Consider the following 23,220-nt stretch of genomic DNA (forward strand, 5'->3'; position numbering starts at 1 on the left):
GATCATGAACTTAAGATTTAAGAACTAAACGATATATCCTCCTATATCGAATCAAATAGTCCTAAATACTTCATCACATAACAAGAGTTCAAAATAAGATGTATACAGTGATGAAAAAATTAAATAATATTTATTAATTCAATAATTCATACACAATTACAATAATAAGCTCAACCATCAACAGACTGACGATTGGCTTTAAGACATAATTCTCAATAGATTTAATTCATTTTCAAAATCAAATCTGCATCTCATGCACAGTCTAGCTAAATATAGTTAGTGTTTAATTTTGTATGATCTATAACTTAATTCTTAATCAAGTTAATCTATATATTTAATTAAATCTCATACTTCCAAATCGAATATATAGATATCTGATCAATTTTTTCCTATATTGTTTGACTTTTATGCGCGACTCCATAGGTTCGAACACTAAGTCGATAACATAGGAACTCCTTTCTATACTAATCAAAGTGACCATCTAGCAATGATACCCGATGTCTAGATAGGCCAAATATTTACAAAGTAATATTCAAGAACCTTGACATATGGTTATCGCATAATTCATCCCTTTGACCCTAATACTTAATGTGACTTAGGGTTTAACTATCAACCCTGAATAGTCATCCATATCGTATTTCAATCTTTCAAATCCATCATATAGATTATCCTGATTAAGGATTTACTAAATTAGAATGTAGTGATGCACTAACTCCTATAATTTGAAGGGGTCAATCCCATCTTGATCTATACACAGACTTCGCAAGTACATGACAATACTCAGTAGCCTTCCGTCACTGCATTAGAAATATAGGTAGTCCGATACCTAAGCACAGTGAGTTGCTTGCAAGTCACTATGGTGATCTCAGGTCTGAGAAATATCCATATGTTTCATGAGCTGCTCTTGACAGCAGAGCACTCAGCAGGTGTGTCATTTGTTCGATGATGATGTACTCCTACATCTCACCTGTATGCCATACCAGTATCTCTACACTCTTTGATTAAGAGGATAACCAACCTATATGGCACACAACGATCTATACTCAATTAACGTCATCATCCTATTAATGACATATCATTTGATCGCGAATATATTTAAGAACTATTCAATAAATTCTTTTTTATCGATCAAAATATAGTTCTAAGGACTTCATCAGAACACAAGAGTTCTAATAATGAAGATGTTCACCTTATGATGAAAAAATCAAAATAACTTCTATTCATTGATCAATAATTCATATATAAAATTTAATTATTTACAATAAGTCAATTGACTTTAGGATATAATTTTCAACAGCCGCCAGCAGCACCAGCAACCTTACAAGATCAGTATAATAGTCTCATCCAGCAAGTGTAGATGCTCTCGACTGCAGTAAGAGGAATGCAACAGAACAGCGAGCCTCATCTTGCCCCTGAAAATCCACAACCGATTAGAGAAAGATCGGTAGACTGGCCTCCCTGTAGCCCAAGGGTGGGGGCCAGTCATCATAATCGACCTAACAGTCCATCCCGCTACAGACCTAGGCAGTCATCTACCTCAATTTCGAGGAGAGATTCTACTCCGGGTAATGCTACTCCTTGGCACCACCCAACCAAGGAAGATGATCTATAAAGAAGGTTCTGAAAAATGCAACAATGGATCGACGCATTCTAAGTATCGAGGTAGCTAGATGATGACCTAGGGTTCAACATCGACCCGTCGTTCACTCAGAGGATTATGAATGAACCCCCATCACCTTGATTCAAGATGCCTCAGATGGAGCCCTATGACGGAACTATCGATCCAGTAGACCATTTAGAGAACTTCCGAACTCTTATGCTTTTGTAAGGGGCCAATGATGCGACTCTTTGTCGAGCTTTTCCTTTGATTTTGAGGAAAGTAGCTCGTCATTGGTACTCCAATTTGTAGCCGAACTCTATAGACTCCCTTCATCAGTTGAGTCGGCTGTTTGTCACACACTTCATTAGCAACCGTCGGCAGCATTGCAACTCAGACTTTCTTATCAACATCGAGCAAAGGGAGAACGATCCCCTCCACAACTACATCAACTATTTCAATGTTGCAACCTTGGAAGTGAGAAACTTAGATCAATCTGTGGTGATGACCGCATTAAAAATCGAGCTTCAATAGAATGACCTCTTCTTTTTGCTCAATTTGAACTACCCAAAGGATTTTGTCAAAATATTAGAGCGAGCATAGAACTATGCTCAAGCCAAGGAAGCCTAGGATCGATAGGGAGAGAACCTCGATGGCGGATCACAGCAGAACATCGGGCAAAAAAAAAAGACTATCGACGAGTGCAACATCGATGTGCGGAGCCAAGGAATCATTATCTCGAACCGTACCTTGGAACAACTGATCTAGATCTCCCGTAGCACCTCATCGATCTACGATGCCTCCATAGATGTTTCACTATTTTACTCCACTGAATACTTCTCGAGCCTAAATCCTCATGGAGATAGAGTGGCAAGAAGAGCTCCCCTGATCGAAGAGAATGCTAGCCCTGATGCGAGCAAAAAATCTGAAAAAATATTATAGGTACCATCGGGATCATGGGCACGACACGTAAGAATGCTGGCAGCTTAGGGAGAAAATAAAAATACTCATCTAACGTGGGCATCTCCAGAGCTACATTAATGAATGATGGATCTCGGGGAACCCACTCAATGAGCCTCCTCGATAAAAAGACCCCTACAGAGAACAACCAGTAGCAGGAGAGATCTGTATGATCTCTGAGGGGCAGCTTGGCCATGATACCTCAAATTCAAGCCGAGCTGAAGATAAGGAGCCAAAGAAAAAAAAGGTCAATGATGAAGTCGCTTTTTTTAAAGCTGACTTAGATGGAATAAAATGTCCATACGATGACCCCATAGTAGTTTCTTTGAATATTACTAATTATTATGTACATCAAATCTTATTTGATAATAGAAGTTCAGTTGATGTTTTATTTTATGATATTTTGTTCATATGAACTTAAATTCTGAACTACTGGCGAAGAGGAACACACCTCTGATCAAATTTTGGATAGTATTTGTTGAATTTTAGGTATTTTGCATGTAGATTTCAAAACAAGTTTGAATTTAAGTAGCGAAAGTCAAGATTAAAATAATTTTAATCCTATACAAGTATAGATCAAAATCTTATACCTATTAATCTAGCTTATATGATGATAAATGAGATATAAAACATCTGATTTCAGAGATTAAAAATTTATTTATGATTGAATCACATACTTGAATCACAAAACTCTTTTTCGAATCCAGATCTATGGATGCCTTCAGGTTCTAATGCAGCCGCATACATGCCCGACCTCTATGGATAATCACATGAGGTCTGATCTGATCAGAAGCTCTATATTCTCCTTGGGGTGCTAGCTCTCTTATAGAGAATACTTTCTTGATGGTTGAACAGGATCTCCTTCATTCTCTAATACTTTCTCAAGAAGGAAGAAGACAAGGTGTAGGAGGAAGAAGAAAACTAGAAGAGAGGAAACCCTTTCTATATTTTTTCCTCTCTCTAAAGCTCACGCCCCAAGCTGATCCATGACCAACTACTCACACCCTAAGTGGGTTTTTAGATGATCTCCCATGTCCATAAACCCCCTTATTTATAGATGGCATCCAAGGATTTCAAGGAATTAAAGTTTGGCTAGGTTTGTTAAGATGAAACCCAATCAAACTGAGAGTCCTGTTCTGATCCAATCAAAACCAGATCAAATAAGATTTGATCTCAATAAAAAATAGACATAAGAGAGGTGGTGTGAAGATGCTTGAGCTAGTCCAACCATATGCCAAATCAGATTTGGCTTTGGGCTTAGGTGGCACAAAAAAAGAGGTGGCGATGCCAAGGAGAAATCCTACTCCAACTAGAATTCATTGGTTTGCTGATTTAAATTCAATTTAAATCTAATTTAATCCTAACTAATTTAAGATTAGTTAGCAACTAAATTAAGTTAATTTTTAATCCAATTAGAAACTCAATTAAATTTAGATTAAATCCTAATCTAATTAAAAAATTGATTCAATCAAGTCCTAGTCAAAATAGGAATTGTTCTCCTTATGCAATTGGATTATCTCATAAACCAATTAGGCTTGATTTAATCAAATTCAAACTAATCTAAATTGAATCTAATTCAATTAGATTTGATTTGAATCCTATAGCTCAATCAGATTAAGTCAGATAGTAATTTAATTGCTAATTGATCCTTCTACAACTCACTAATACTTAGTGAATCTTTCAATTATAATTTTTGCATTGGATTAATCATCAATCACATTGATAATTAAATTCTATTGTGATTCATAATTATAACTCAACCATCTAATTAGTCAGAAATCTCTATTGTGTGTGATCCCATAGGTTCTATTCTGTCTGATAATGAGATATATCATGATCTCTATCATAGTATCATTAAAAAATTTTTAATATATCGAAATAATTTCACTCTCAGTCAATAAAGATTGTCGATCCAGAATAATCTTAGTAAGCTCTCACAATCCACCAGTGACACCTAACAGTATGTAGTGACAACCTAGTAGAATAAAAGTGATGAACCTCTAGATGTAATTATCGTATGATTCAATCTCTCTATCGTGAGTCCCGACCAGATAGTAGGTTATGGATAAATCATCAAATCTCAACATCGATCATATGATGATTTAATTAGCTCAAGTCTAACTGTGATTCTTATGAAAACTCCTTTCCATCAATCACACTGCTATGGCCATAGACTTAAGGACTCAGCCTCTCAAATTTCATAGGACTACTCTTTTCTGCTAAGGTTGATAGATCCCATCTAGATGCACATCCTGCTCCCATAGTAGATCAATTATCACCAGCAGCCACTACAAGGACTCATTGAGATAATATTTCTGTATAATCAAACTTCAGCAGTTTCACTGTAAGCAATTATGACATCATAAATCAGAAGACTATTCACACAACTACAGTATCGAGAAAGTCACTAACGAATTAGCAGACATCCATGTGACTTCTCATATTGGTCACACTCAGTGTCAGTTATTCTCTAACAACTACCTGTACTTTTGCTCCAGTGTTCCTACACTGTAGACTCGAGACTCATCTATCTGAAGAAAGTGATGCGTGCACCAGTCTATCCGGATCAATCACCGTTCCTATGATGATCCTATGATCGGAAGCAATTTAGAAATTAATCATCAATAACACATGCCTCAAATTCTCAACTCTTTAAGAATGTGTCATCATCTTATTAATCTCTTGGATGATTCATGAACACATATAATATAAATAGAAATAAACTGCCCATCAAACACAAAAATATGTCCTAAAAATATGATATGCATCAGCTAAGATTGACTTCTAGAGCATACATCTAACAGTACTATCCCCGTTGAAGGAACTATTTCCTTGACCATAGTAGCTAGGCATCAAAGAGAATTATTTTGTAGTCAAGAGTCAATCTATGTACAATATCATCTTAGGTCAGCCTGGACTGAATACTCTCTGAGCTATAGTGTCAACCTATCATTTAATGATAAAATTTCCTACTCCGCATGGGATCAGTGAGCTCTGAAGAAATCAATAGCTTGAAAAAGAATGCTATATGGCGACCTTACGTGGAGCAACACCTATAGAACAACCGATAGATAAGTTTGATATACAGGATGAGCTAATCGAACAAAGAGGCCATCCAGTGGAGGACCTAATCTCGGTGCCCATTGATGAAGATCCAGACAAAGTAGTAAAGATCGGCTCGAATTTATGTGAAGAGGATTGTCAGCACCTCATCTCCTTCTTACAGGCCAATGCAGACGTATTTGCTTAATCGGCGTATGATATGTCTGGCATCAACCCGGAGGTTATAGTTCATCTACTTAATGTAGATCTGAAGCATCATCTGATCAGGCAAAAGAAGCACAGCTTTACTCTCGAGCGACAGAAAGCCATCCAAGAAGAGATCGACAAGCTATTAAAGGTGGGGTTCATCTGAGAAGTCTATTATCAAGAATGGTTAGCCAATATTATCCTCATTAAGAAGGCTAATGAGAGTGGTGTGCATGCATCGACCTCAACAAGGCATGTCCAAAGGACAGCTATCTTCTGTCTTGTATTGATCAACTAGTAGATACGACCTTGAGGCATCAGCTCTTATCTTTCATGGATGCATTCTTCGAATATAACCAAATTCGGATGGCCCCCGAGGATGAGGAGAAGATCTCTTTTGTTACTGACCAGGGTCTTTCTTGCTACAGGGTCATGCCGTTCGGACTAAAAAATACAAGTGCGATCTATCAATGGCTCGTCAACAAGGTCTTCAAAGAGTTGATCGATAGAAATATGGAGGTGTATGTGGATGACATGCTTGTCAAAAGCAGAGCTATCGAGCACCACATTGCCGACCTCGAGGAGACCTTCACCACACTGCAGTAATTTCAAATGAAGCTTAATCCCAGTAAATACACGTTTGGTGTTACCTCCAGCAAATTTCTTAGTTTCATGGAGTCTCAACAAGGAATCGAAGCAAACCCAAAAAAAATTCAAGCTCTCTAAGAAATAAAACCTCTGAGGATGATCAAAGAAGTACAGTGCCTAACTGAAAGAATTACAGTTTTGAACAGGTTTCTCTCAAGATCAGCCGAAAGGAACCTCCCCTTCTTCAAAGCTTTCAAATAGATGAAGAACTTCTAGTGGTCAGACGAGTGTCAGGCTACCTTTGATGACCTAAAAAGATACCTTGGCTCGCCTCTCCTCTTAAGCAAACTAGAACCTGGAGAAGTACTATATTTGTACCAAAATATTTCACCTTTGGCAATCAATTCAATCCTCATTCGATAGGAAGCCAAAGTGCAGAAGCTAATCTATTATATTAGCCAGGTGCTCCATGACACAGAGACTAGGTATACTAAGCTTGAGAAGGTGGCCTATGCTCTTGTGATATCTTCTAAGAAGTTACGCCCATACTTTCAGGCACATACCATCGTCGTTCTTATCAATCAGCCCATCAGATCAATACTTTATCAGTTTGATACCTAGGGATGATTAGCCAAATGGACCATCGAGCTAGAACAATTCGACATCAAATATCTACCTCGATCGTCCATCAAAACTTAGGCATTGGCCGACTTCATCCTGGAGTGCACCATCCCAGATGAGGAATGAAATGGTGAGAAGACAGCTCCCATATCCGATGAGTGTTGGATTCTCCATGTAGATGGTTCCTCAAACACCACAGGCTCAAGAGCTGGATTGATCTTGACTAGCCCAGATGGAGTAGTCGTAGAGTATGCCCTACACTTCGAGTTTCCCACCTCCAATAATGAAGCTGAATATGAAGCACTGGTGACCGGCCTAAGAATGAAAAAAGAGTTGGGCATCTAACATCTCAAAGTTCATAGTGATTCTTAGCTTATCGTCGGCCAAGTCTAGGAAGAATACGAAGCTCGAGAGTTAAGCATGATAAAGTACCTACAGAAGATCAAAGATCTTGCCTCCAACTTTATCATCATGAACATCCAACAAATATCGAGGACGAGAATGTGCGGACTGATCTTCTCTCAAAGCTCGCAATAGTTAGCGTGATCGATCTAAAAAGAAGCTCATATCTTGAAACCCTCAAGAAGACAAGCATTAAAGAGTCCCTTGTTATGTAAACAGATCCTGAGCCAAGCTGGATAGATCCAATCCTTCAATACTTGCAAGAAGGTATGCTGCCAGCCAATCGGGATGAAACCAACAGGTTGAGACATCTCGCACCTCAATACCTCATATATGATGGGAGCCTATACAAAAAGACTTTTACTTTACCTTTGCTCCAGTGTCTCCATCCCTTGAAAGCTGACTATGCCTTATGGAAAGTTCACGAGGGGATCTACGATAATTACTTGAGGGGAAAGACCCTTGCTCACAAGGTGCTACGGTAGGGGTACTTTTGGCCGACCATGTAGAGAGATGCTGCTGATCTGGTGAACAAATATAATCAGTGCCAGAGAATTTCAAACATCCAATGTCGACCTTCAATCCCTCTGGCTCTGATCACCACTTCTTGACCCTTTGCTCAGTGGGAAATGAATATCCTCGGACCTTTTTCCATCGCAGTGGCACAGAAGAAATTCTTGCTCGTCGCGATCGATTACTTCACCAAATAGGTGAAAGTGAAAGCATTGGCAACCATCATCGAGGTGAAGGTCTGTGATTTTATATGAAAGTTAATTATATGCCGTTTTGGCTTACCGCAAGCCTTCATCACCGACAATGGGCGCCAGTTTGACAATCCAAAGTTCACAGGATTCTGTAATGGGCTTGGCATCTCCCACAGGCTGACCTTAGTAGCTCATCCTCAGAGCAATGATAAAGCTGAGGTGACGAACAAGACCTTACTGCAAGGGCTAAAGGCTCACCTGGGCCAAGCTAAAGGATTATAGGTTGAAGAGCTATATCATATGCTCTGGGCATACCGAACGACCCAACGAGTTTCCACTAGAGAGACCCCCTTTAAGCTAGCCTTCGGAATTGAATCTGTCATACCCCTTAAGATCGGCTTGCCCACACTATGGGTGGAGGAGTTCAACACAAATAGCAATTTCTTTGGGCTGAGAGCAAACCTTGATTTGCTAGAGGAGACTCAGGAGCGAGAATGGATTTAGATGGCCAATTATCAACAAAAAGTAGTTCCGTACTATAACTCTCGTGTCAAAGATAAATCATTCCTGACGGGATATATAGTTCTCCATCGAGCTAAAATATCTCATCCGATCAAACGATCGAAGCTTGCACCAAACTAGGAAGGCTCGTACCATATCATCAAAATAGTTCGATCGGGAGTCTATCACCTTTGTCAACTTGATGGAACTCCAATCTCCAGGACCTGAAACATCGATAATTTACATATCTACCATCCCTGAATTATAATTTTTTTAAATTAAATAATAAAAGATTTTTTTATTAAACTATTTTTCTCCGAACACACGCTCCTCATCCACAGACAAGATGCAGAATGTACCTTTCATATTCTCCATGCAGATCTCCAAACACGCGCTCCTCGGTCATGACAAAGGATTGGGATGTGTTCTCCATGTGGCTCTCTGTTCACGTGCACCTCGATCATGGCTGAGGTGCAGTATGCATCTCCATGCAACTCTCCATTCATATGTACCTCTATCACGATCGAGGTACAGTATGCATTTCCATGCAATTCTCCGTTCATGCGCACCTCGATCGCGATCGAGGTACGGTGCGCATCTCTATGTGTTTCTTCATTCGTGCACATCTCGATAACGACTGAGGTGTGGTGTGCATCTATATGCGGTTCTCCATTCGCACACACCTCGATCATGGTCAAGGTGTGGTATACGTTTCCATGCAGCTCTCCGTTCGCATGCACCTCAATCGTGATCGAGGTGTGGTATGCATCTCCATGTGTCTCTCCATTCATGCATACCTCAATCATGATCGAGGTGTGGTATGCGTCTCCATGCGGCTCTCCGTTCGCACGCACCTCCATACGAACCTCAAAGCCTCCATTCGACCTCCAATATGTGCTCCTCAGCTATGGCCGAGGAATGAACGCCTCAATACCGACCTTTCACCTATCAAACTATGACAGTTGAGTTCTTAGAGACTATTTCCTACTCCTCATCGCCAAGAAAACAACCTGAAAGCTGGCGAGCAGTCTTCATAATATTTGATGTAGGCCGAACACTGAATTCTACTACAATAAAGTAGCTGACCTACATGCCTTGGCAATGCAATGATAAAGAAAAAGACATTTCATTAAAGGGAAATTTTTACAAAGTTCGGTCGGTCCCATACAAAATACTTTGGCAAATGCTGAGGTCTACAAAATTGACCGACCTATGCCTGAACACACCTAAGCTGAGATACAAAAGACTTAAGCCCCTCTAGGAGCATGGGACTCGCCGACCTTAGTATGGTTGGAGAGGATTATAACAGCTAGAGGTGGAGCCGATGCAGTATCCTCAGGCACCCGATCTTCGCAAGCCGGATTGAAGAGCTCCTCAACCTGCAGCCCCTCATCTCTGACTCGCCAACCTCCTCCTCCTCATCGTCTGACTCTAACAGACTGATGTTGAGATCAGGAAAGTGGTTCCTAACCTTCTCCTTGAAATCCTCGGCCCCCTGCTCATACGAGAGTGAGCCGAACTCTACATTAATATCCCAAAATGCAGCCAAAGAGCAGAAGGCTTCGACCGTGGCAACTTTGGTGGCCTCTAACTTCTTTTCATACTTCTTCTTCTCGACTGATTGTCGAGCTTCAGCATCAGCCTGAGACTTGGAAAGCTCGAACTCCAATCACTGTACTTTCTCCTTTAGCGACCTGGCCTTCTCCTCGACCTTTAGCTTAGATAATTGGGCGTCGTCCGCCCTTCGAAAGGCCTGGGTGGCCTTATCCTCAGCTTCTCTGGAGATTCACTGAGCTTCTCACATCGCCTATGCAAAAGGATCTATGTGGTGGGCTAGCTTAAAAAAAAAAGGAAAGAAAAGAGAAAGAGAAAGGTCAAGACCAAAATTATAAGATCCGAAAAAGTCGAGAAATAGTGGGAGGTCGTCACTTACCCAAAGTATGTAGTCGTACGATTCATGGACTCAGAAAGCACCTCCTTCGGTATTGAAGGTTTCTACGTTGACCGACAAAAGAATCGATCGAACTAAAGATCAAGCAACCTAGCAATCGCCGATGCCCTTTCTAGTGTCTTGGGCTTCGACTTTCGATGGAGCTCCCACCGGAGGGAAAACCTCGATCGATGGGTCGATCGGACAAAAAGACATGCACACCAAAATTAGGAGAGTACCTGAACCTCACTGCGATGAGGACGTAGAAGGCCAAGGGACAGCCCCCCATCAACACAATAGATTGAAGTGGCACCACTGCCTTTTCTGGTGCCGAAGACTCCTTCCTCAGGGCACTGCCCGGTCTCGAGGAACCCCCAGGTATGAGCTGGGCAAGAACGGCCTCAACTCGATCACGTTTGGAAGCAGGGGCCACACCTATCTTTCTTTCTTGAAAGCCCGACAAACAGCCTCCAGATCCTCAAGATTCATTGCTGCATGGAAAACAAGGTTGGTCAAAAAGGAAAGAAGCGCCGAACCAAAGAAGATACAAAAATAAAATAAAATAAAATAAAATGCTTACATTTAGGGTCGGCTGAACTCAACCCGACCTTGAATAAATTCTCCTCAATAAGAAGCTTGGTCAATGAAGGGAGAGTATGACCGAAAATTTTCTTCAATACCTCCTCCTCAGTGTTTGACAAAATTGGAGCTCTGACCATCAATCTATGAAGTCGACTCCACGACGTGCTGAAGTCCCAGGGTTGCTCGATTGAGATGAAAAAGAAACGCTCCTTCTAGTTGTGCACCGAAGAAGGAGCACCTCAAAAGAGATGACATCCCCTCCAAGGAAAGGCATATCATCAAAGTGCTCCTTCAGTGTAAAGCAAGCCCGAAAGAGGTGGGAGGTCGGTTCGACCCCAAAGAGAAGGCAATGGGTAAAGAAAACTAAGATCTAATGCCAAGAGTTTGGCACTATGCTACAGAAGCCTATTCTATATAAATTAAGAAATTCTACGATGAGGAAATGGAAAGGCAGCTGAAGATTGACCTCCAAGGATTCCTCATGAAGGCCTACTCGATCCTGACATGGAAGAGCTATCCATTCTCCAAAAATGGTGACCTCTAGCCTGACTCAACTGGGACTTGGTACTTCAACCTTATAATCTCCAAGTCCTCGGGAGTGAGGACAGCGTTTACTCTAAATGGACCGAAGTTCGAAACTTCGGGCCTACCCAAAGTGCAAGCTACGTCGGACCCAAGGTCTGCACCCCTAACATCATCGCCTGAAGTCCAAATGGACGGGGACGTACTTGATGTAGTCATGGCTAGGAGACAGAAAACTGACCTAAGAAGTGATGCGGCCGAGCAATCAAGGGACGAGGAACGACTATAGCTCGACTTTAACCAAGCAACTGGGCAAAGTCTCCAAGTGCCAGAGCTCCTCCCTCATAATAGTAGAAGCAGTAAAAATTAAGTTACCGCAGCCTTATTTATAGAAGGCTGGGACAACTCCGATCTATTGATAATTCACCTCCCCCGATCGATGCTCGACAAGTGGCAGCCCATGATTGGTCAAGACATGATGCCCGTGGATCCGAGGAATCAACGGTCTAGATTTAAAGATAGTTCGCCTCAAGAAGCCGATCTTCGACACGTGTCAATAAAAGATAGCTCGATGAAATCAGTCTCGACCTCAGATTGGTACTCTCTTCGACTGATCTATGGGTAGCTCGACCTCGAGGAGGGGCATCTATTATAGATTGGCACCTCGACCTCGACAAAATACGACCTTAATGCATGCCGACCTTCACAAGATGTCGTAACCAAATTCTCCAAACTATATACAATGCCATACCAAGTCCCAGTTCAACCAGATCCACTTCAATTCAATACGAGCTATTTAAGTTCGGCCATGACCAAGCAACAATGGGCTCTCAGCCAACCTATTGGCAGTTAGTTCGTCACCTCGGCTCCGACCTATTGGCAGTTAGAACGTCATTCATAATGAACAAACAACAGGAGCCTAGTCATCATCCCCCACCGAGGTATTCACCTTGATACTTGGTCGACCAATCTCAGCCAACCTAAGATCGGACACCTGCTCCACAAACTCCAGTGCCTCGGCCTCAGACGACCTATTATAGCTCGTTCTTAGCCGAGCTAAGCTCCTCAGCAGATCTGTCTCACTTTCAAATTGAGAAAGTCCAGATAGAGTGAAATTCCTCCGTGATCAAATCTCTCATAAAAGAAAAATATCTTATTTGAATCAATCTGTGTGACAAATTTCGAAATTATCAGGACTCCGAGATAAATACGACTCCAACTCCTCTCCTATAAATAAAGACTCCAAGACCCTCCAAGGTACGCAATCAACTCCTCGCTTTCTTCTTTCATTGTTCTCCATCTTCTAACTTGAGCGTTGGAAGGTCTTCATCGGAGAACACCATCCGATGAGGACTTCTTTGCGGATAATCGAGTGAAGCTCTAACAATAATTTCACCTCTACCACATCTATCTCCATGGTCGATCTCAGGCGCGGGAAGAACAGGAGCAACAATTGTATTTCCTAAACACAATTGATTAATACTGGTATTGCTAAAAGCAAGGCTAAAAAAGGACTGATTCAAGGCTTAACAAAAGATTATGTTAAGATTTGCCAAATTGATACCAAAGGGCATACAAACCGATGACTGATTTAGCACGATACACATCTATACCATGCCATTCTCATATGTACTGAAAATTTACATGGAGACAAGAAGAGGGAGGGGGAGGGGGAGGGGGAGGGGGAGAGAGGAGGGGTGGGAGATGGGGAGGCGAAGGGAGCGAGCGGCAAGAAGGCATTATGCTCTTGATCCATCCCGAATGAGAAGAGAGGCTCAAACAATCGCAACGCAAGGGTGGGAGGGGTTCAAAACTAAACCAACGGACTAAAGAGAAGGTTTATTGCAGTGAATCAGGGTTACAGGACTTCCATAACTCAACCGGTCCAACCTAGCTGAACCATTCTGACTAGATGTCGAATCAATTCATTACGGACCGAACCATCCAGCAAACTATAAGCTACATATTATCACAGACTGTACGACCTGTCAAAGCCACTTTCATCAAGTATCTTCAAAATGGAAATAAGATAATGCATCAAATGGAAGACTTTCAACTCCCTCGTTCATAAAGAGCCAAAATGAATGTAGCCAAAAGGACAGTACAAAACGGCACTTGAAACACATTTACTCAACTGGAAACCACAACATATTCCACTTCTACACAAGAGCCCCTTCTGCTCACAGGAAGAGGGAAAACTACAACCTCTTGTTCAATCTAGGAGACCTTCTCACCACATTGTTTACAACGTTGAAATGATCAAACATGGTTTTTGTAGAATCTTCCCCATTTGAACTTTGCACTTCCACAGCATTACTAACCTCACCCTTTTTGGCCTTCCTAACGCCTCTTTTCTGAGCATCAGTTTTCTTCCTCTTCCGGGAGGACTGATTGGCAGTTCTGCATGTGTGGCTTGGGCTACCCTCTCCTGCTTCCTCACAATTCACAGCATTGACCTCAGAGTCTCCATCCATTGACTCAAGCAGCTTCATCACCAGGTCATCAGATTGCTGCTCTGTAGGTCTCTTGCCCTCTAAACCATCAATTTGTTCCTCATTCACCTTGTCATCCACAGAGTCTCTTCCATAACTACTCAGCCTCTCATTCCCAGAATTGTTTCCCTTCAGACTTGTCTACAACAGCACTTCCTTCCTCACTAACTCCACATTCTCATCTGCTGTCTTTTGTTGGAGTGATTCTATCAGATCCATAAGCTCTCTATTAACCTGGAACAAACAATAAATAGGCTGTCGCTTAATAAAGAACAGATATTTCTAAATCTTTCTCAATTTTCATTGGGCTTTCGTAATCTAAACAGTTTCCCCATGTAAAACTTCATTTGAGTAGAATTTTACTAGAATCTGTTACCTGTGGATTCTGTAAAAAGTTGGATATATCATTTGGACAGGAAGGGCACTTCTTGACTATTTTCTGTGCACGAAGGGTTCGACCTCCATGTGTTCTCTCCCGCACAAATGACCGATCAGGATATGACCCTAACAAGCACTGCTTACAAAAGTTATGAGCACATGGTGTTGTGAGTGGAAGAGTCATCACTTTCCCACAAATCAGGCAGCTGAACTCTGCAAAACAATATAAAATCTCTGAGGATTACTAAATTAAGGAAAAGAACCATCAACAATCATTTGCATGAGGGGGCAAAGCTCATTTGAAATTTTGTATATGTATGATCCATAGAAAAAGGACCTTTTAAGAGTCTCTCCCTCACAGAAATGCTCTGACCATGCTTATTTGCTTTGCTTCCTCTCTTTTTTTCTGATTTTCCGGAAGGTGCACACTTTTTGCTTTGTGGTGGGGGCTTGGTCCATCTCCAGCCATGTTCTTCCTGTGTAAAGAAAGCACAGAGCCTCAGAATGAGATCTCAAGAAAGCTACCATAATATTAATGAAAATCTTATCTAAACAGAAATGAATCATTAACATGAGTGCAAAATGTTGGGAGCAACAGTGACATTGATTATGACCTGTCAGATAAGCAGCAATACTTCAGAATAGCAAAATATTTATTTCCATTAAAAAAACTGTTTAAGCGGTCATATTGATGCAGCTGAGTCATTAATCATCGCTACGGATAGAAACTTAATATCGAGAAAGATCTTGCTATGAATAACAATCTAAAAAGGTCCAAGAGGGCATAAAAGAATATAGCTGGGGTTTCTTTCCACATTAACTAAAAAAATGTTAAAATTAAATTACTAGCTTTGCCGGAGTCAGTAGAAATTTCTTGCATTTGCTTGAAAAAATAAACAAACAAATAAATAAATAAATAAATCTTGCAGCAAAGGTGGGTGGGAGTTCTTTTTTATCCTTTCTTTTTCTCTCTTTTTTTTTTTTTGTTGGTTGTTGTAGGGGGAGGGGGGGTGTGTGGGGTGGGTGGTGGAAGGAGGAAAGGAACACATCCGCACCTCATAATCCCATGCTGGGCTTTGCTTCCTCGCTGTAATGTCAGTTGCATGCTTCAGTTCTTGAATTACAGGCAAAGGTCTAGGGCGATCGCCATGTTCGTCACTGCATCCAACACCACATGGAAAAATGAGGTTAGAAACTAGCTCCGCATAGCCAACAAAATAATAAAGCCATAAGATTCATACCATAAACATTATTTGTTTATAAAGGCAAGTATTTTTAGAACAAATCTCCCTCAATATAATTTATATTACTCTCCACCCTACTGTTATTTGGAATCTCCCTTCTCTTGTCCAACCCTTGGTTCACTTGTGCTCAAGACATTCTACCAAACAGAGCAATCTCTAACAAGACTTTACATGTTAAAACTGCCAAAGATGATTACTCCTAACTCCTCACTCTATTATCTATTAACGTCCTCCTAAATTTCCTTAAGCATACTAATTTTTTGATACAGTTCTCCTAGTTTCATCAATATCAACCGCAATGTCGGCATATTATTTGGTTTTCGTATGTCAATGGTTCCTCGTCCTCTTTGGTACTCCGATTTAAACAATAAACCAGATAATAAAAGTATCGCTGATTATAGTAGTATGCTGTAATTCTATGACACTCCAAGGTGCAATTTTTAATAGATGAATGTGCACATGCACACTAAGATTTAAACAATAAGCCAGACGACAAAACAATCCTCAGATTTTGTCATATGCTGTAATACTATGACACTCCAGGTGCAACTTTCTAATAGATGGCAATTTTCTAATAGATGCGCACACGCAAGCACATGCATAGGATATATCCACGAATACCTATCACATATTAATGTGTGATGCATTTATGTGCATATATGTGCTTTTGTCTAAAGAGGGAATAAAGCTACAATATTTCTGACAGAATTTGTCCACAAATGCTTGCTAACGAAAATTAATGAAAATGTGTGTGCACACGCGAAGCTACAATACTTTTGACAGCATTTGTCCACAAATGCTTGCCAATGAAAATTAATGAAAATGTGTGTGCATGCATGGGTGGGTGGGTGGGTGTGGCTGTGTGTGCACATGCGCCACGCATGTGTGTGAGTGACGCACGCACAAAAACATGCATCAATAAAAGGTATTAAAAATAAATGATTTTATGTTTCTTGCCTATTTTGATATTGTATATTGTTAGATGTATGTCCTATAAACCAATATGGCTGATACATTGTAATAAATCTAGAACACAATTTTGTACTTAATACATTGATATGATCAATAAAAAGACAAGTTTAATTTTTATTCAAATGTGATGTGTCCTTGAATCGTCCATGAAATTAGCTTTCGATACATATTCTCAAAGAGTTGAAAATTAGAGACATGTATTTAATTCCTAAATGCTCCCGATCATAAAATCATCATGAGGACGGTGATCAATCCGGATAGACCGGTGCACAAATCGTTTCTTTGGAATAGATGAGTCTCTAATCTACAGTGTAGAGACACTGTGCGACAAGTGCGAGTAATTGTTAGAGAACAACTAGTACTGCACGTGACCATACAAAAAATCACTTGAATTTATATTCAATCGTCAGTGATTGTCTCGATGCTCTAGTTGTGTGAATGGTCCTTTGACCTAAGATTGTACTACTGCTCGCAGTGAGATTGCTGGAGTTTGACTGACATATAAATATGGGTCTCAATGAGCCCTTGTAGTAGATGTTGGCGACAGTTAGTCCACTGTAGGAATAAGGTGTGCATCAAGATGGAATCTATCAACCTTGATAGAGAGTAGTCCTATGGAATTTGAAAGACTAAGTCCGAGAATCTATGACATAGTAGTGTGATTGATGAAAAAGAATTTTCATAGAAATCACAATTGGACTTGAGCTGATCGAATCTATCATATGACTGATGTTGAGGTTTGACGATTTATCCATGACCTGCCATCTAGTCGAAACTCATGATAGAAAGATTGAATCACACGTTAACTACAACTTGAGGTTCATTTCGATTCTACTGAGTTACCACTACATACTACTAGGTGTTACTGGTGGATTATGAAAGCTCACTAGGATTGTTCTAGATCGACAAGCCTTAATAAATTAGAATGGAATTGTTCCGACCCATTGAAAAGAATTTCAATGATACTTTGATAGAAATCATTGTATATCTCACTACCAGATAGAATTGAACCTATGGAGTCATACAACAAATGAATTAGATCTGAAATTAGTAATTGAGCTTATGAAGTGTCAATTGAGTTTAGAGAAATCCGATTGGATTCAAGATAACATTACTAGCACATAATTGGACCCAATTTCTTCTTTCCGTTTGGATTTCTTATTTAATAAGATAATTCAAACTTAATTACCTGCTAATAACCTAAATGACTTAGATTCATTAGACTCCAATTTTTCGGTGTTTAAGATTTTGGATCAATTGAATTAGGATGCAAGTTCCTAATTAATATTCCTTGATAGTTATTATGGGGTGCCACCTTGATTGGATCAAGTTGGGCGCCATAATTAAAGGGCCTTTTGATTTCATATGGAGCATCCTTGGGTGCAAAAAAAGATGTGAAATAATGGATGCAAGGGCTCCAAAAATTGGCACCTAATAGGATTCCTAATATAAGTTGAATAACTTAAGTTATTAGGAACCCAATGCAAGTAAGACTTGTATTATGAGATTGAATAGGATTCAATCCTCATGCCTATTTAAAGAGACCTCCCCTAAGGTCCCTAGAGCATCCAACCAGCAGCCCACGCCCACCTTTGGAGAACCCCACGCCCTCTCTTCCTCTCTCCCTCTCTTCTCCTTGGGACATCCCACACGTCCTCTCTTGTTGGGCATCCCACTTCTCCACGCCCAAGCTGTTGGGCGTCCACTTGTTGCTGGTTCCTGATGTTTGGTAGCAGCACAAAGCAAGGAGAAAGATAAGAGAAGAGAAGAAAAAGATCAAGGAAAGAGATCAAGAGTTGATCGTAATTCAGACTTCATTCAAATTCAGCAAGCTGAATTTTCTTAGAGAAGAAAATTCAACTTGAAGAAGACTGTTTCAGGCTGATTCCGAGTGGATACCCATAGAGGCCAGACACTTGTGCGGCTAGAAGAAAATCTCCTCTTTCAGATCCAGATTTGAAGAAAGAAATCACGAAATAGGTATGTGATTTGATCACAATCTGAATTTCAGCATATATCAATTTCATCACATGAACTAAATTTTTGTGATTTTATGTTTTTATACATGCATGAATCAGATTAAAAATGTTTTAATCTTGTATTCTACCGTGGTGTTCAAAAAATAAAGTTTTGAAACACACATGCATGCTCCAAATCTTGAGTTCCAACAGTGGTATCAGAGCTACGGATTTCATATTGCTGAAATTATCATACATGTTTTGAAAAGAATTTCAAAATCTGATTTTTCTTTGATACATGAGATGTATAGATGAATCTTTGAATCAAGAATTTAATTTTGGATTTAATTTTACAACATATAGTTGTTATGTGAAAGCATACATAAATCTGAATTTTGATCTAGAACGGTTTCTAGTTCATGTTCACATGATATGTAGATGCATGCATAAATCTGAAATTTTATATGATCTGATTTATAATTCATATATGAGATATGTAATTGCATGCTTAAGATCATAAAATTACTTTTAATATATTCCATGATTAGTATATGAGATATATGATATCATGTAGTAGATCTGAATTTTATTTAGATCTGAATTTTACATGCATATATGTGATATATATTTGTATGTTAAATCTGAAAATTATTTTTATGATTTAAAACTTACTTTAATGCAAAGAATTTTGATCTGAAATTTAATTTTAGAATCTAAAATATGTTTGTGTATGAGGATTTTGATTATGGAAAAATCAAAAATTAGATCCTGTAATAGAATTGCACCTAAGATTTTTGATTTGAATCATATAGATCTAATTCGATTAAGTAATTGATCGAACCGAGTCAAGTGTTGATTAGGATTAGATCAATTAAGTTAAATGATCATGCAATTGTTGTTGATCGAATCAATTGAGTCCCATATGTAGAATCGATTAACCTAAGGATCTAATTTGGCTCGATGGTTTGAACCCGATTCACTTGAGTTAATCTATTTGGACCAATTGACCTATTGGTATCTAAGACAAGTAATTAAAACGTGGTTATTTAATTAGTTCCGTTCGCTTATCTGACCAATTTATTGGTGTCTAAAGAAAGCAACGGGAGGACCCCCACTAATCTCCACTTACCTAGCCAATTTAGAAGATTGGGTCTTGAACAAGATTGCTTAGTGATTTGATTTAGCTCATGCCAATTAGATCGATCATATGATGACTGATTAGATGAGACCTAAACCTAAACCATCCCACAAATATTAAGTTCATAAGTCTTCCATCGTTGTAGATGTGCGAGCGTGCTACCGGTGTTGATTGTTCTCGACTGATCACAGTGGTTCAGTTGTATCAGAAACACGCAACCACTCTATTAACAAAGAGTTGCTCCAGGGTAAGGATGGAGTTGGGCCCAATAACTGTTAGGTGAAGAATCCAATAACGGTCTTGCACCTGCTTGTGAACGGTAGATCGGGCTTAACTAAATAGTGTGGTCAATAACTGTTAGGTGAGCCTACATGACTAAGAGACCAAGTCGCTGCAACATGCTTAGAGAAGCATCTAGGCAAAGAGTTGCCTACGCATCGGTGTGCATGTTACCAATAATTGTTAGGTGAGGTGCATGACATCGGTGGGACCACAGCACCCACTAAGAATCTTTTGTCGTGTTAGAATTTTCATTTCCCATCCGAAGAGTAGAGGAATCCAAAAAATTAATGAGAGTCATTGTTTGCATCTTAAAGTCCCGAGAAGCAAATATAACATTAAATACAAAAGTCTAACTTGAATCTCTACTCTCGCAGTTAAACCATGTCAACCTCAAATCTTCTAGTCCGCATCCTTGAAACCAATCGTTTGACCAGAACTAATTACAAAGACCGGCTTAGAAACCTCAGAATTGTCCTGACCTCCGAAAAGTTAAATCATGTACTCGATCAGGAACCCATAATGTTACCAAACCGTCCTACTGCTGAGCAAAGAATTGCTTATGAAAAGTGGATGGATGAAGACAGTCGAATCAAGTGCTATGTACTGACATCTATGTCAAATGAGTTGCAAAGCCAGCATGAGCATATACCCACTGCCAAGGCTATAATCACTCACCTGCAAGAATTGTATGGTGAGCAGAGACGTACAACGCGCTTCGAGGTGTCCAAAAGACTTTCAATTTGAAGATGCACGAAGACAGTCTGTCCGTGAGCACTGTATGACAGTGATCAAGGACATTGAGGAGCTTAGGAAGCTCGGACTAGAAATGCAAAAAGAATTGCAGATGGATCTGATCCTTCAATCCCTTACGAGTTCATATAGTCAATTTATTATAAATTTTCATATGAACAAACTCGATTGCACTATTCTCGAACTGGTCAACATGTTGGTCACTACGGAAGAAACCTTGAAGAGTTCAAAGGCACTGTTCTCGCTGTGGAGCAGATTTCTTCCAAAAAAAAATTACTGAGAAGAAGGTTAAATCCGCTAAAAAGCAAAAGAAAGAGAACAGGCAAAGAAAGAAGTTCCTAATAAAGCCGAAGTAAAGAAAAAATATTTTCACTATCATGCTGAAGGCCACTCGAAGAGGAACTGTCCAACATATCTGGAGAGCCTAAAGACTAAAAAGGATGATAAACCTTTCGAAGGTATGCTCGTAATTGAATCTAACCTGACAGTTTCTTCTACTTTTAGTTGGGTATTGGACTCTGACTCGAGTGATCATATATGTATCTTAATACAGGGTCTTATAGAAAGTAAAAGATTAAGGAAAGATGACATGATCCTTCGGATCGGCAATAGAGCAAAAGTTCCTGCAGAGGCCGTTGACACTTATCCCCTTTGATTACCGTCTGGTTTTAGATTAGATTTAAAAAATTGTTATTATGTCCCTGTAACTAGTCGGAATTTGATTTCCTTATCTGTACTAGCACAGGAAGGTTTTGAAATTAGTTTCAATAAAGACTTGTTTCATTTAATTACAAAATAAATTGATTGTACGAAATCTTTTAATTGATAGTCTATATCACTTGCATGTTGATGCGAATGTGAATTTAAACGAGCAAATAGTGAGTGCCGTAAGCCAAAAGAGATCCAGAAATGAAATTAACCAGAAATACTTGTGACATCATAACTAGACCATATTGGAGAAGACAAGATAAACAGACTGGAAAAGGATGGGATCCTTGGCTCTCTTGACCCAGAGTCATATCCAGCTTGCGAATCTTGCTTTCAAGGAAAAATGGCCAAATTATCCTTTATAGGACATGGAAAAAGAGCCACTGAGTTACTTGCCCTGGTACACACCGATGTATGTGGGTCATTTGATGTGTAAGCTAGAGATGGTTATAGCTACTTCATTACCTTTATCGATGATTTGTTTAGGTACGGATATGTGTATCTGATAAAACACAAGTCTGAAATCTTTGAAAGGTTCAAAGAATTCAGACATGAGGTAGAAAAACAAACTGGTAAATCCATTAAGGTTCTTCGATCTAATCGAGGAAGTGAATATCTTAGTCGAAAATTTCTGAAATATCTCAAGGACCACGACAGTCTCTCAATGGACGCCTCCCGAAACACCTCAGCTCAACGGAGTATCCAAAAGGAGAACAGGATCCTATTGGATATGGTCAGGTCCATGATAGCTTCACTAATCTACCCTTATATCTTTGGAGACATGCCTTGTTAACCGCTATTCACCTATTAAATAGGATTCTATCAAAGTCCGTTCCTACCACACCATATGAGATATGGTTCGGTAAGAAGCCGAGTCTAGATTATCTTAAGACTTGGAAATGTCCGACCTATATCAAGAGACAGATAGCGGATAAGTTAGAGGATAAATCTATTATAGCTCGTTTTATAGGGTATCCTAAAGAATCCATGAGATACTACTATTTCCACAAGATCACAATATGATTGTGAGTCGAAATGCTATATTCCTAGAAAATAGTTTTTCCAAGATGGTGACAGTGGGAGGTTAGTTGAGCTCGAAGAGGTCTCTGAAAAGCAAAGAGCTATAGATCCTCAAAAACCTGTTATTCATGAGCCAATAGTCGACGTTCCTCAACCACCTCATAGATTTAGCAGGATCTCTCGACCTCTTGAAAGGTACATGGATATGCTTACGGAAGAAGTAAAGAAAATGTTCCTTAAAGAAGATAAAGATCATGATGATGATCCTAATACTTTTGACGAGACGATGTCTGACATCGATTCTGAGAAATGGTTAGATATGATGAAGTCAAAAATTGACTCGATGTACTCGAACCAAGTATGGATCTTAGTGGATCCACCTGAGGGTATTATACCCATTGGGTGTAAATGGATCTACAAAAGAAAAATAGGTGCCGATGGTAAGATAGAAACCTATAAAGCTAGGCTTGTGATTAAAGTTATAGTCAGCACGAGGATATTGACTATCAGAAAACCTTCTCGCCCACAGCCATACTGAAATCCATCCGCACACTGCTTGTTGTTTCAGCTTATTATGATTATGAAATCTGACAGATGGATGTAAAAACTGCTTTCCTGAATA

General features: G+C 39.7%; 1 protein-coding gene across 1 annotated transcript in view; it reads right to left on the minus strand.

Annotated features, from left to right (window-relative positions):
- Positions 1 to 13,753: 13,753 nt before the first annotated feature.
- Positions 13,754 to 23,220, minus strand: part of LOC105035708 (E3 ubiquitin-protein ligase ORTHRUS 2) — a 28,417-nt gene continuing 18,950 nt past the window's right edge. Inside the window, 6 exon segments of the mRNA XM_010911371.4 lie at positions 13,754 to 14,278; positions 14,280 to 14,316; positions 14,319 to 14,382; positions 14,525 to 14,739; positions 14,864 to 15,002; positions 15,582 to 15,684. Coding sequence (XP_010909673.2) covers positions 13,855 to 14,278; positions 14,280 to 14,316; positions 14,319 to 14,382; positions 14,525 to 14,739; positions 14,864 to 15,002; positions 15,582 to 15,684 — 982 coding nt within the window. The 3' untranslated portion in view covers positions 13,754 to 13,854.

This window comes from Elaeis guineensis, unplaced genomic scaffold, assembly GCF_000442705.2.
Source record: "Elaeis guineensis isolate ETL-2024a unplaced genomic scaffold, EG11 Super_Scaffold_1000033, whole genome shotgun sequence".
Lineage (NCBI taxonomy): Eukaryota > Viridiplantae > Streptophyta > Magnoliopsida > Arecales > Arecaceae > Elaeis > Elaeis guineensis.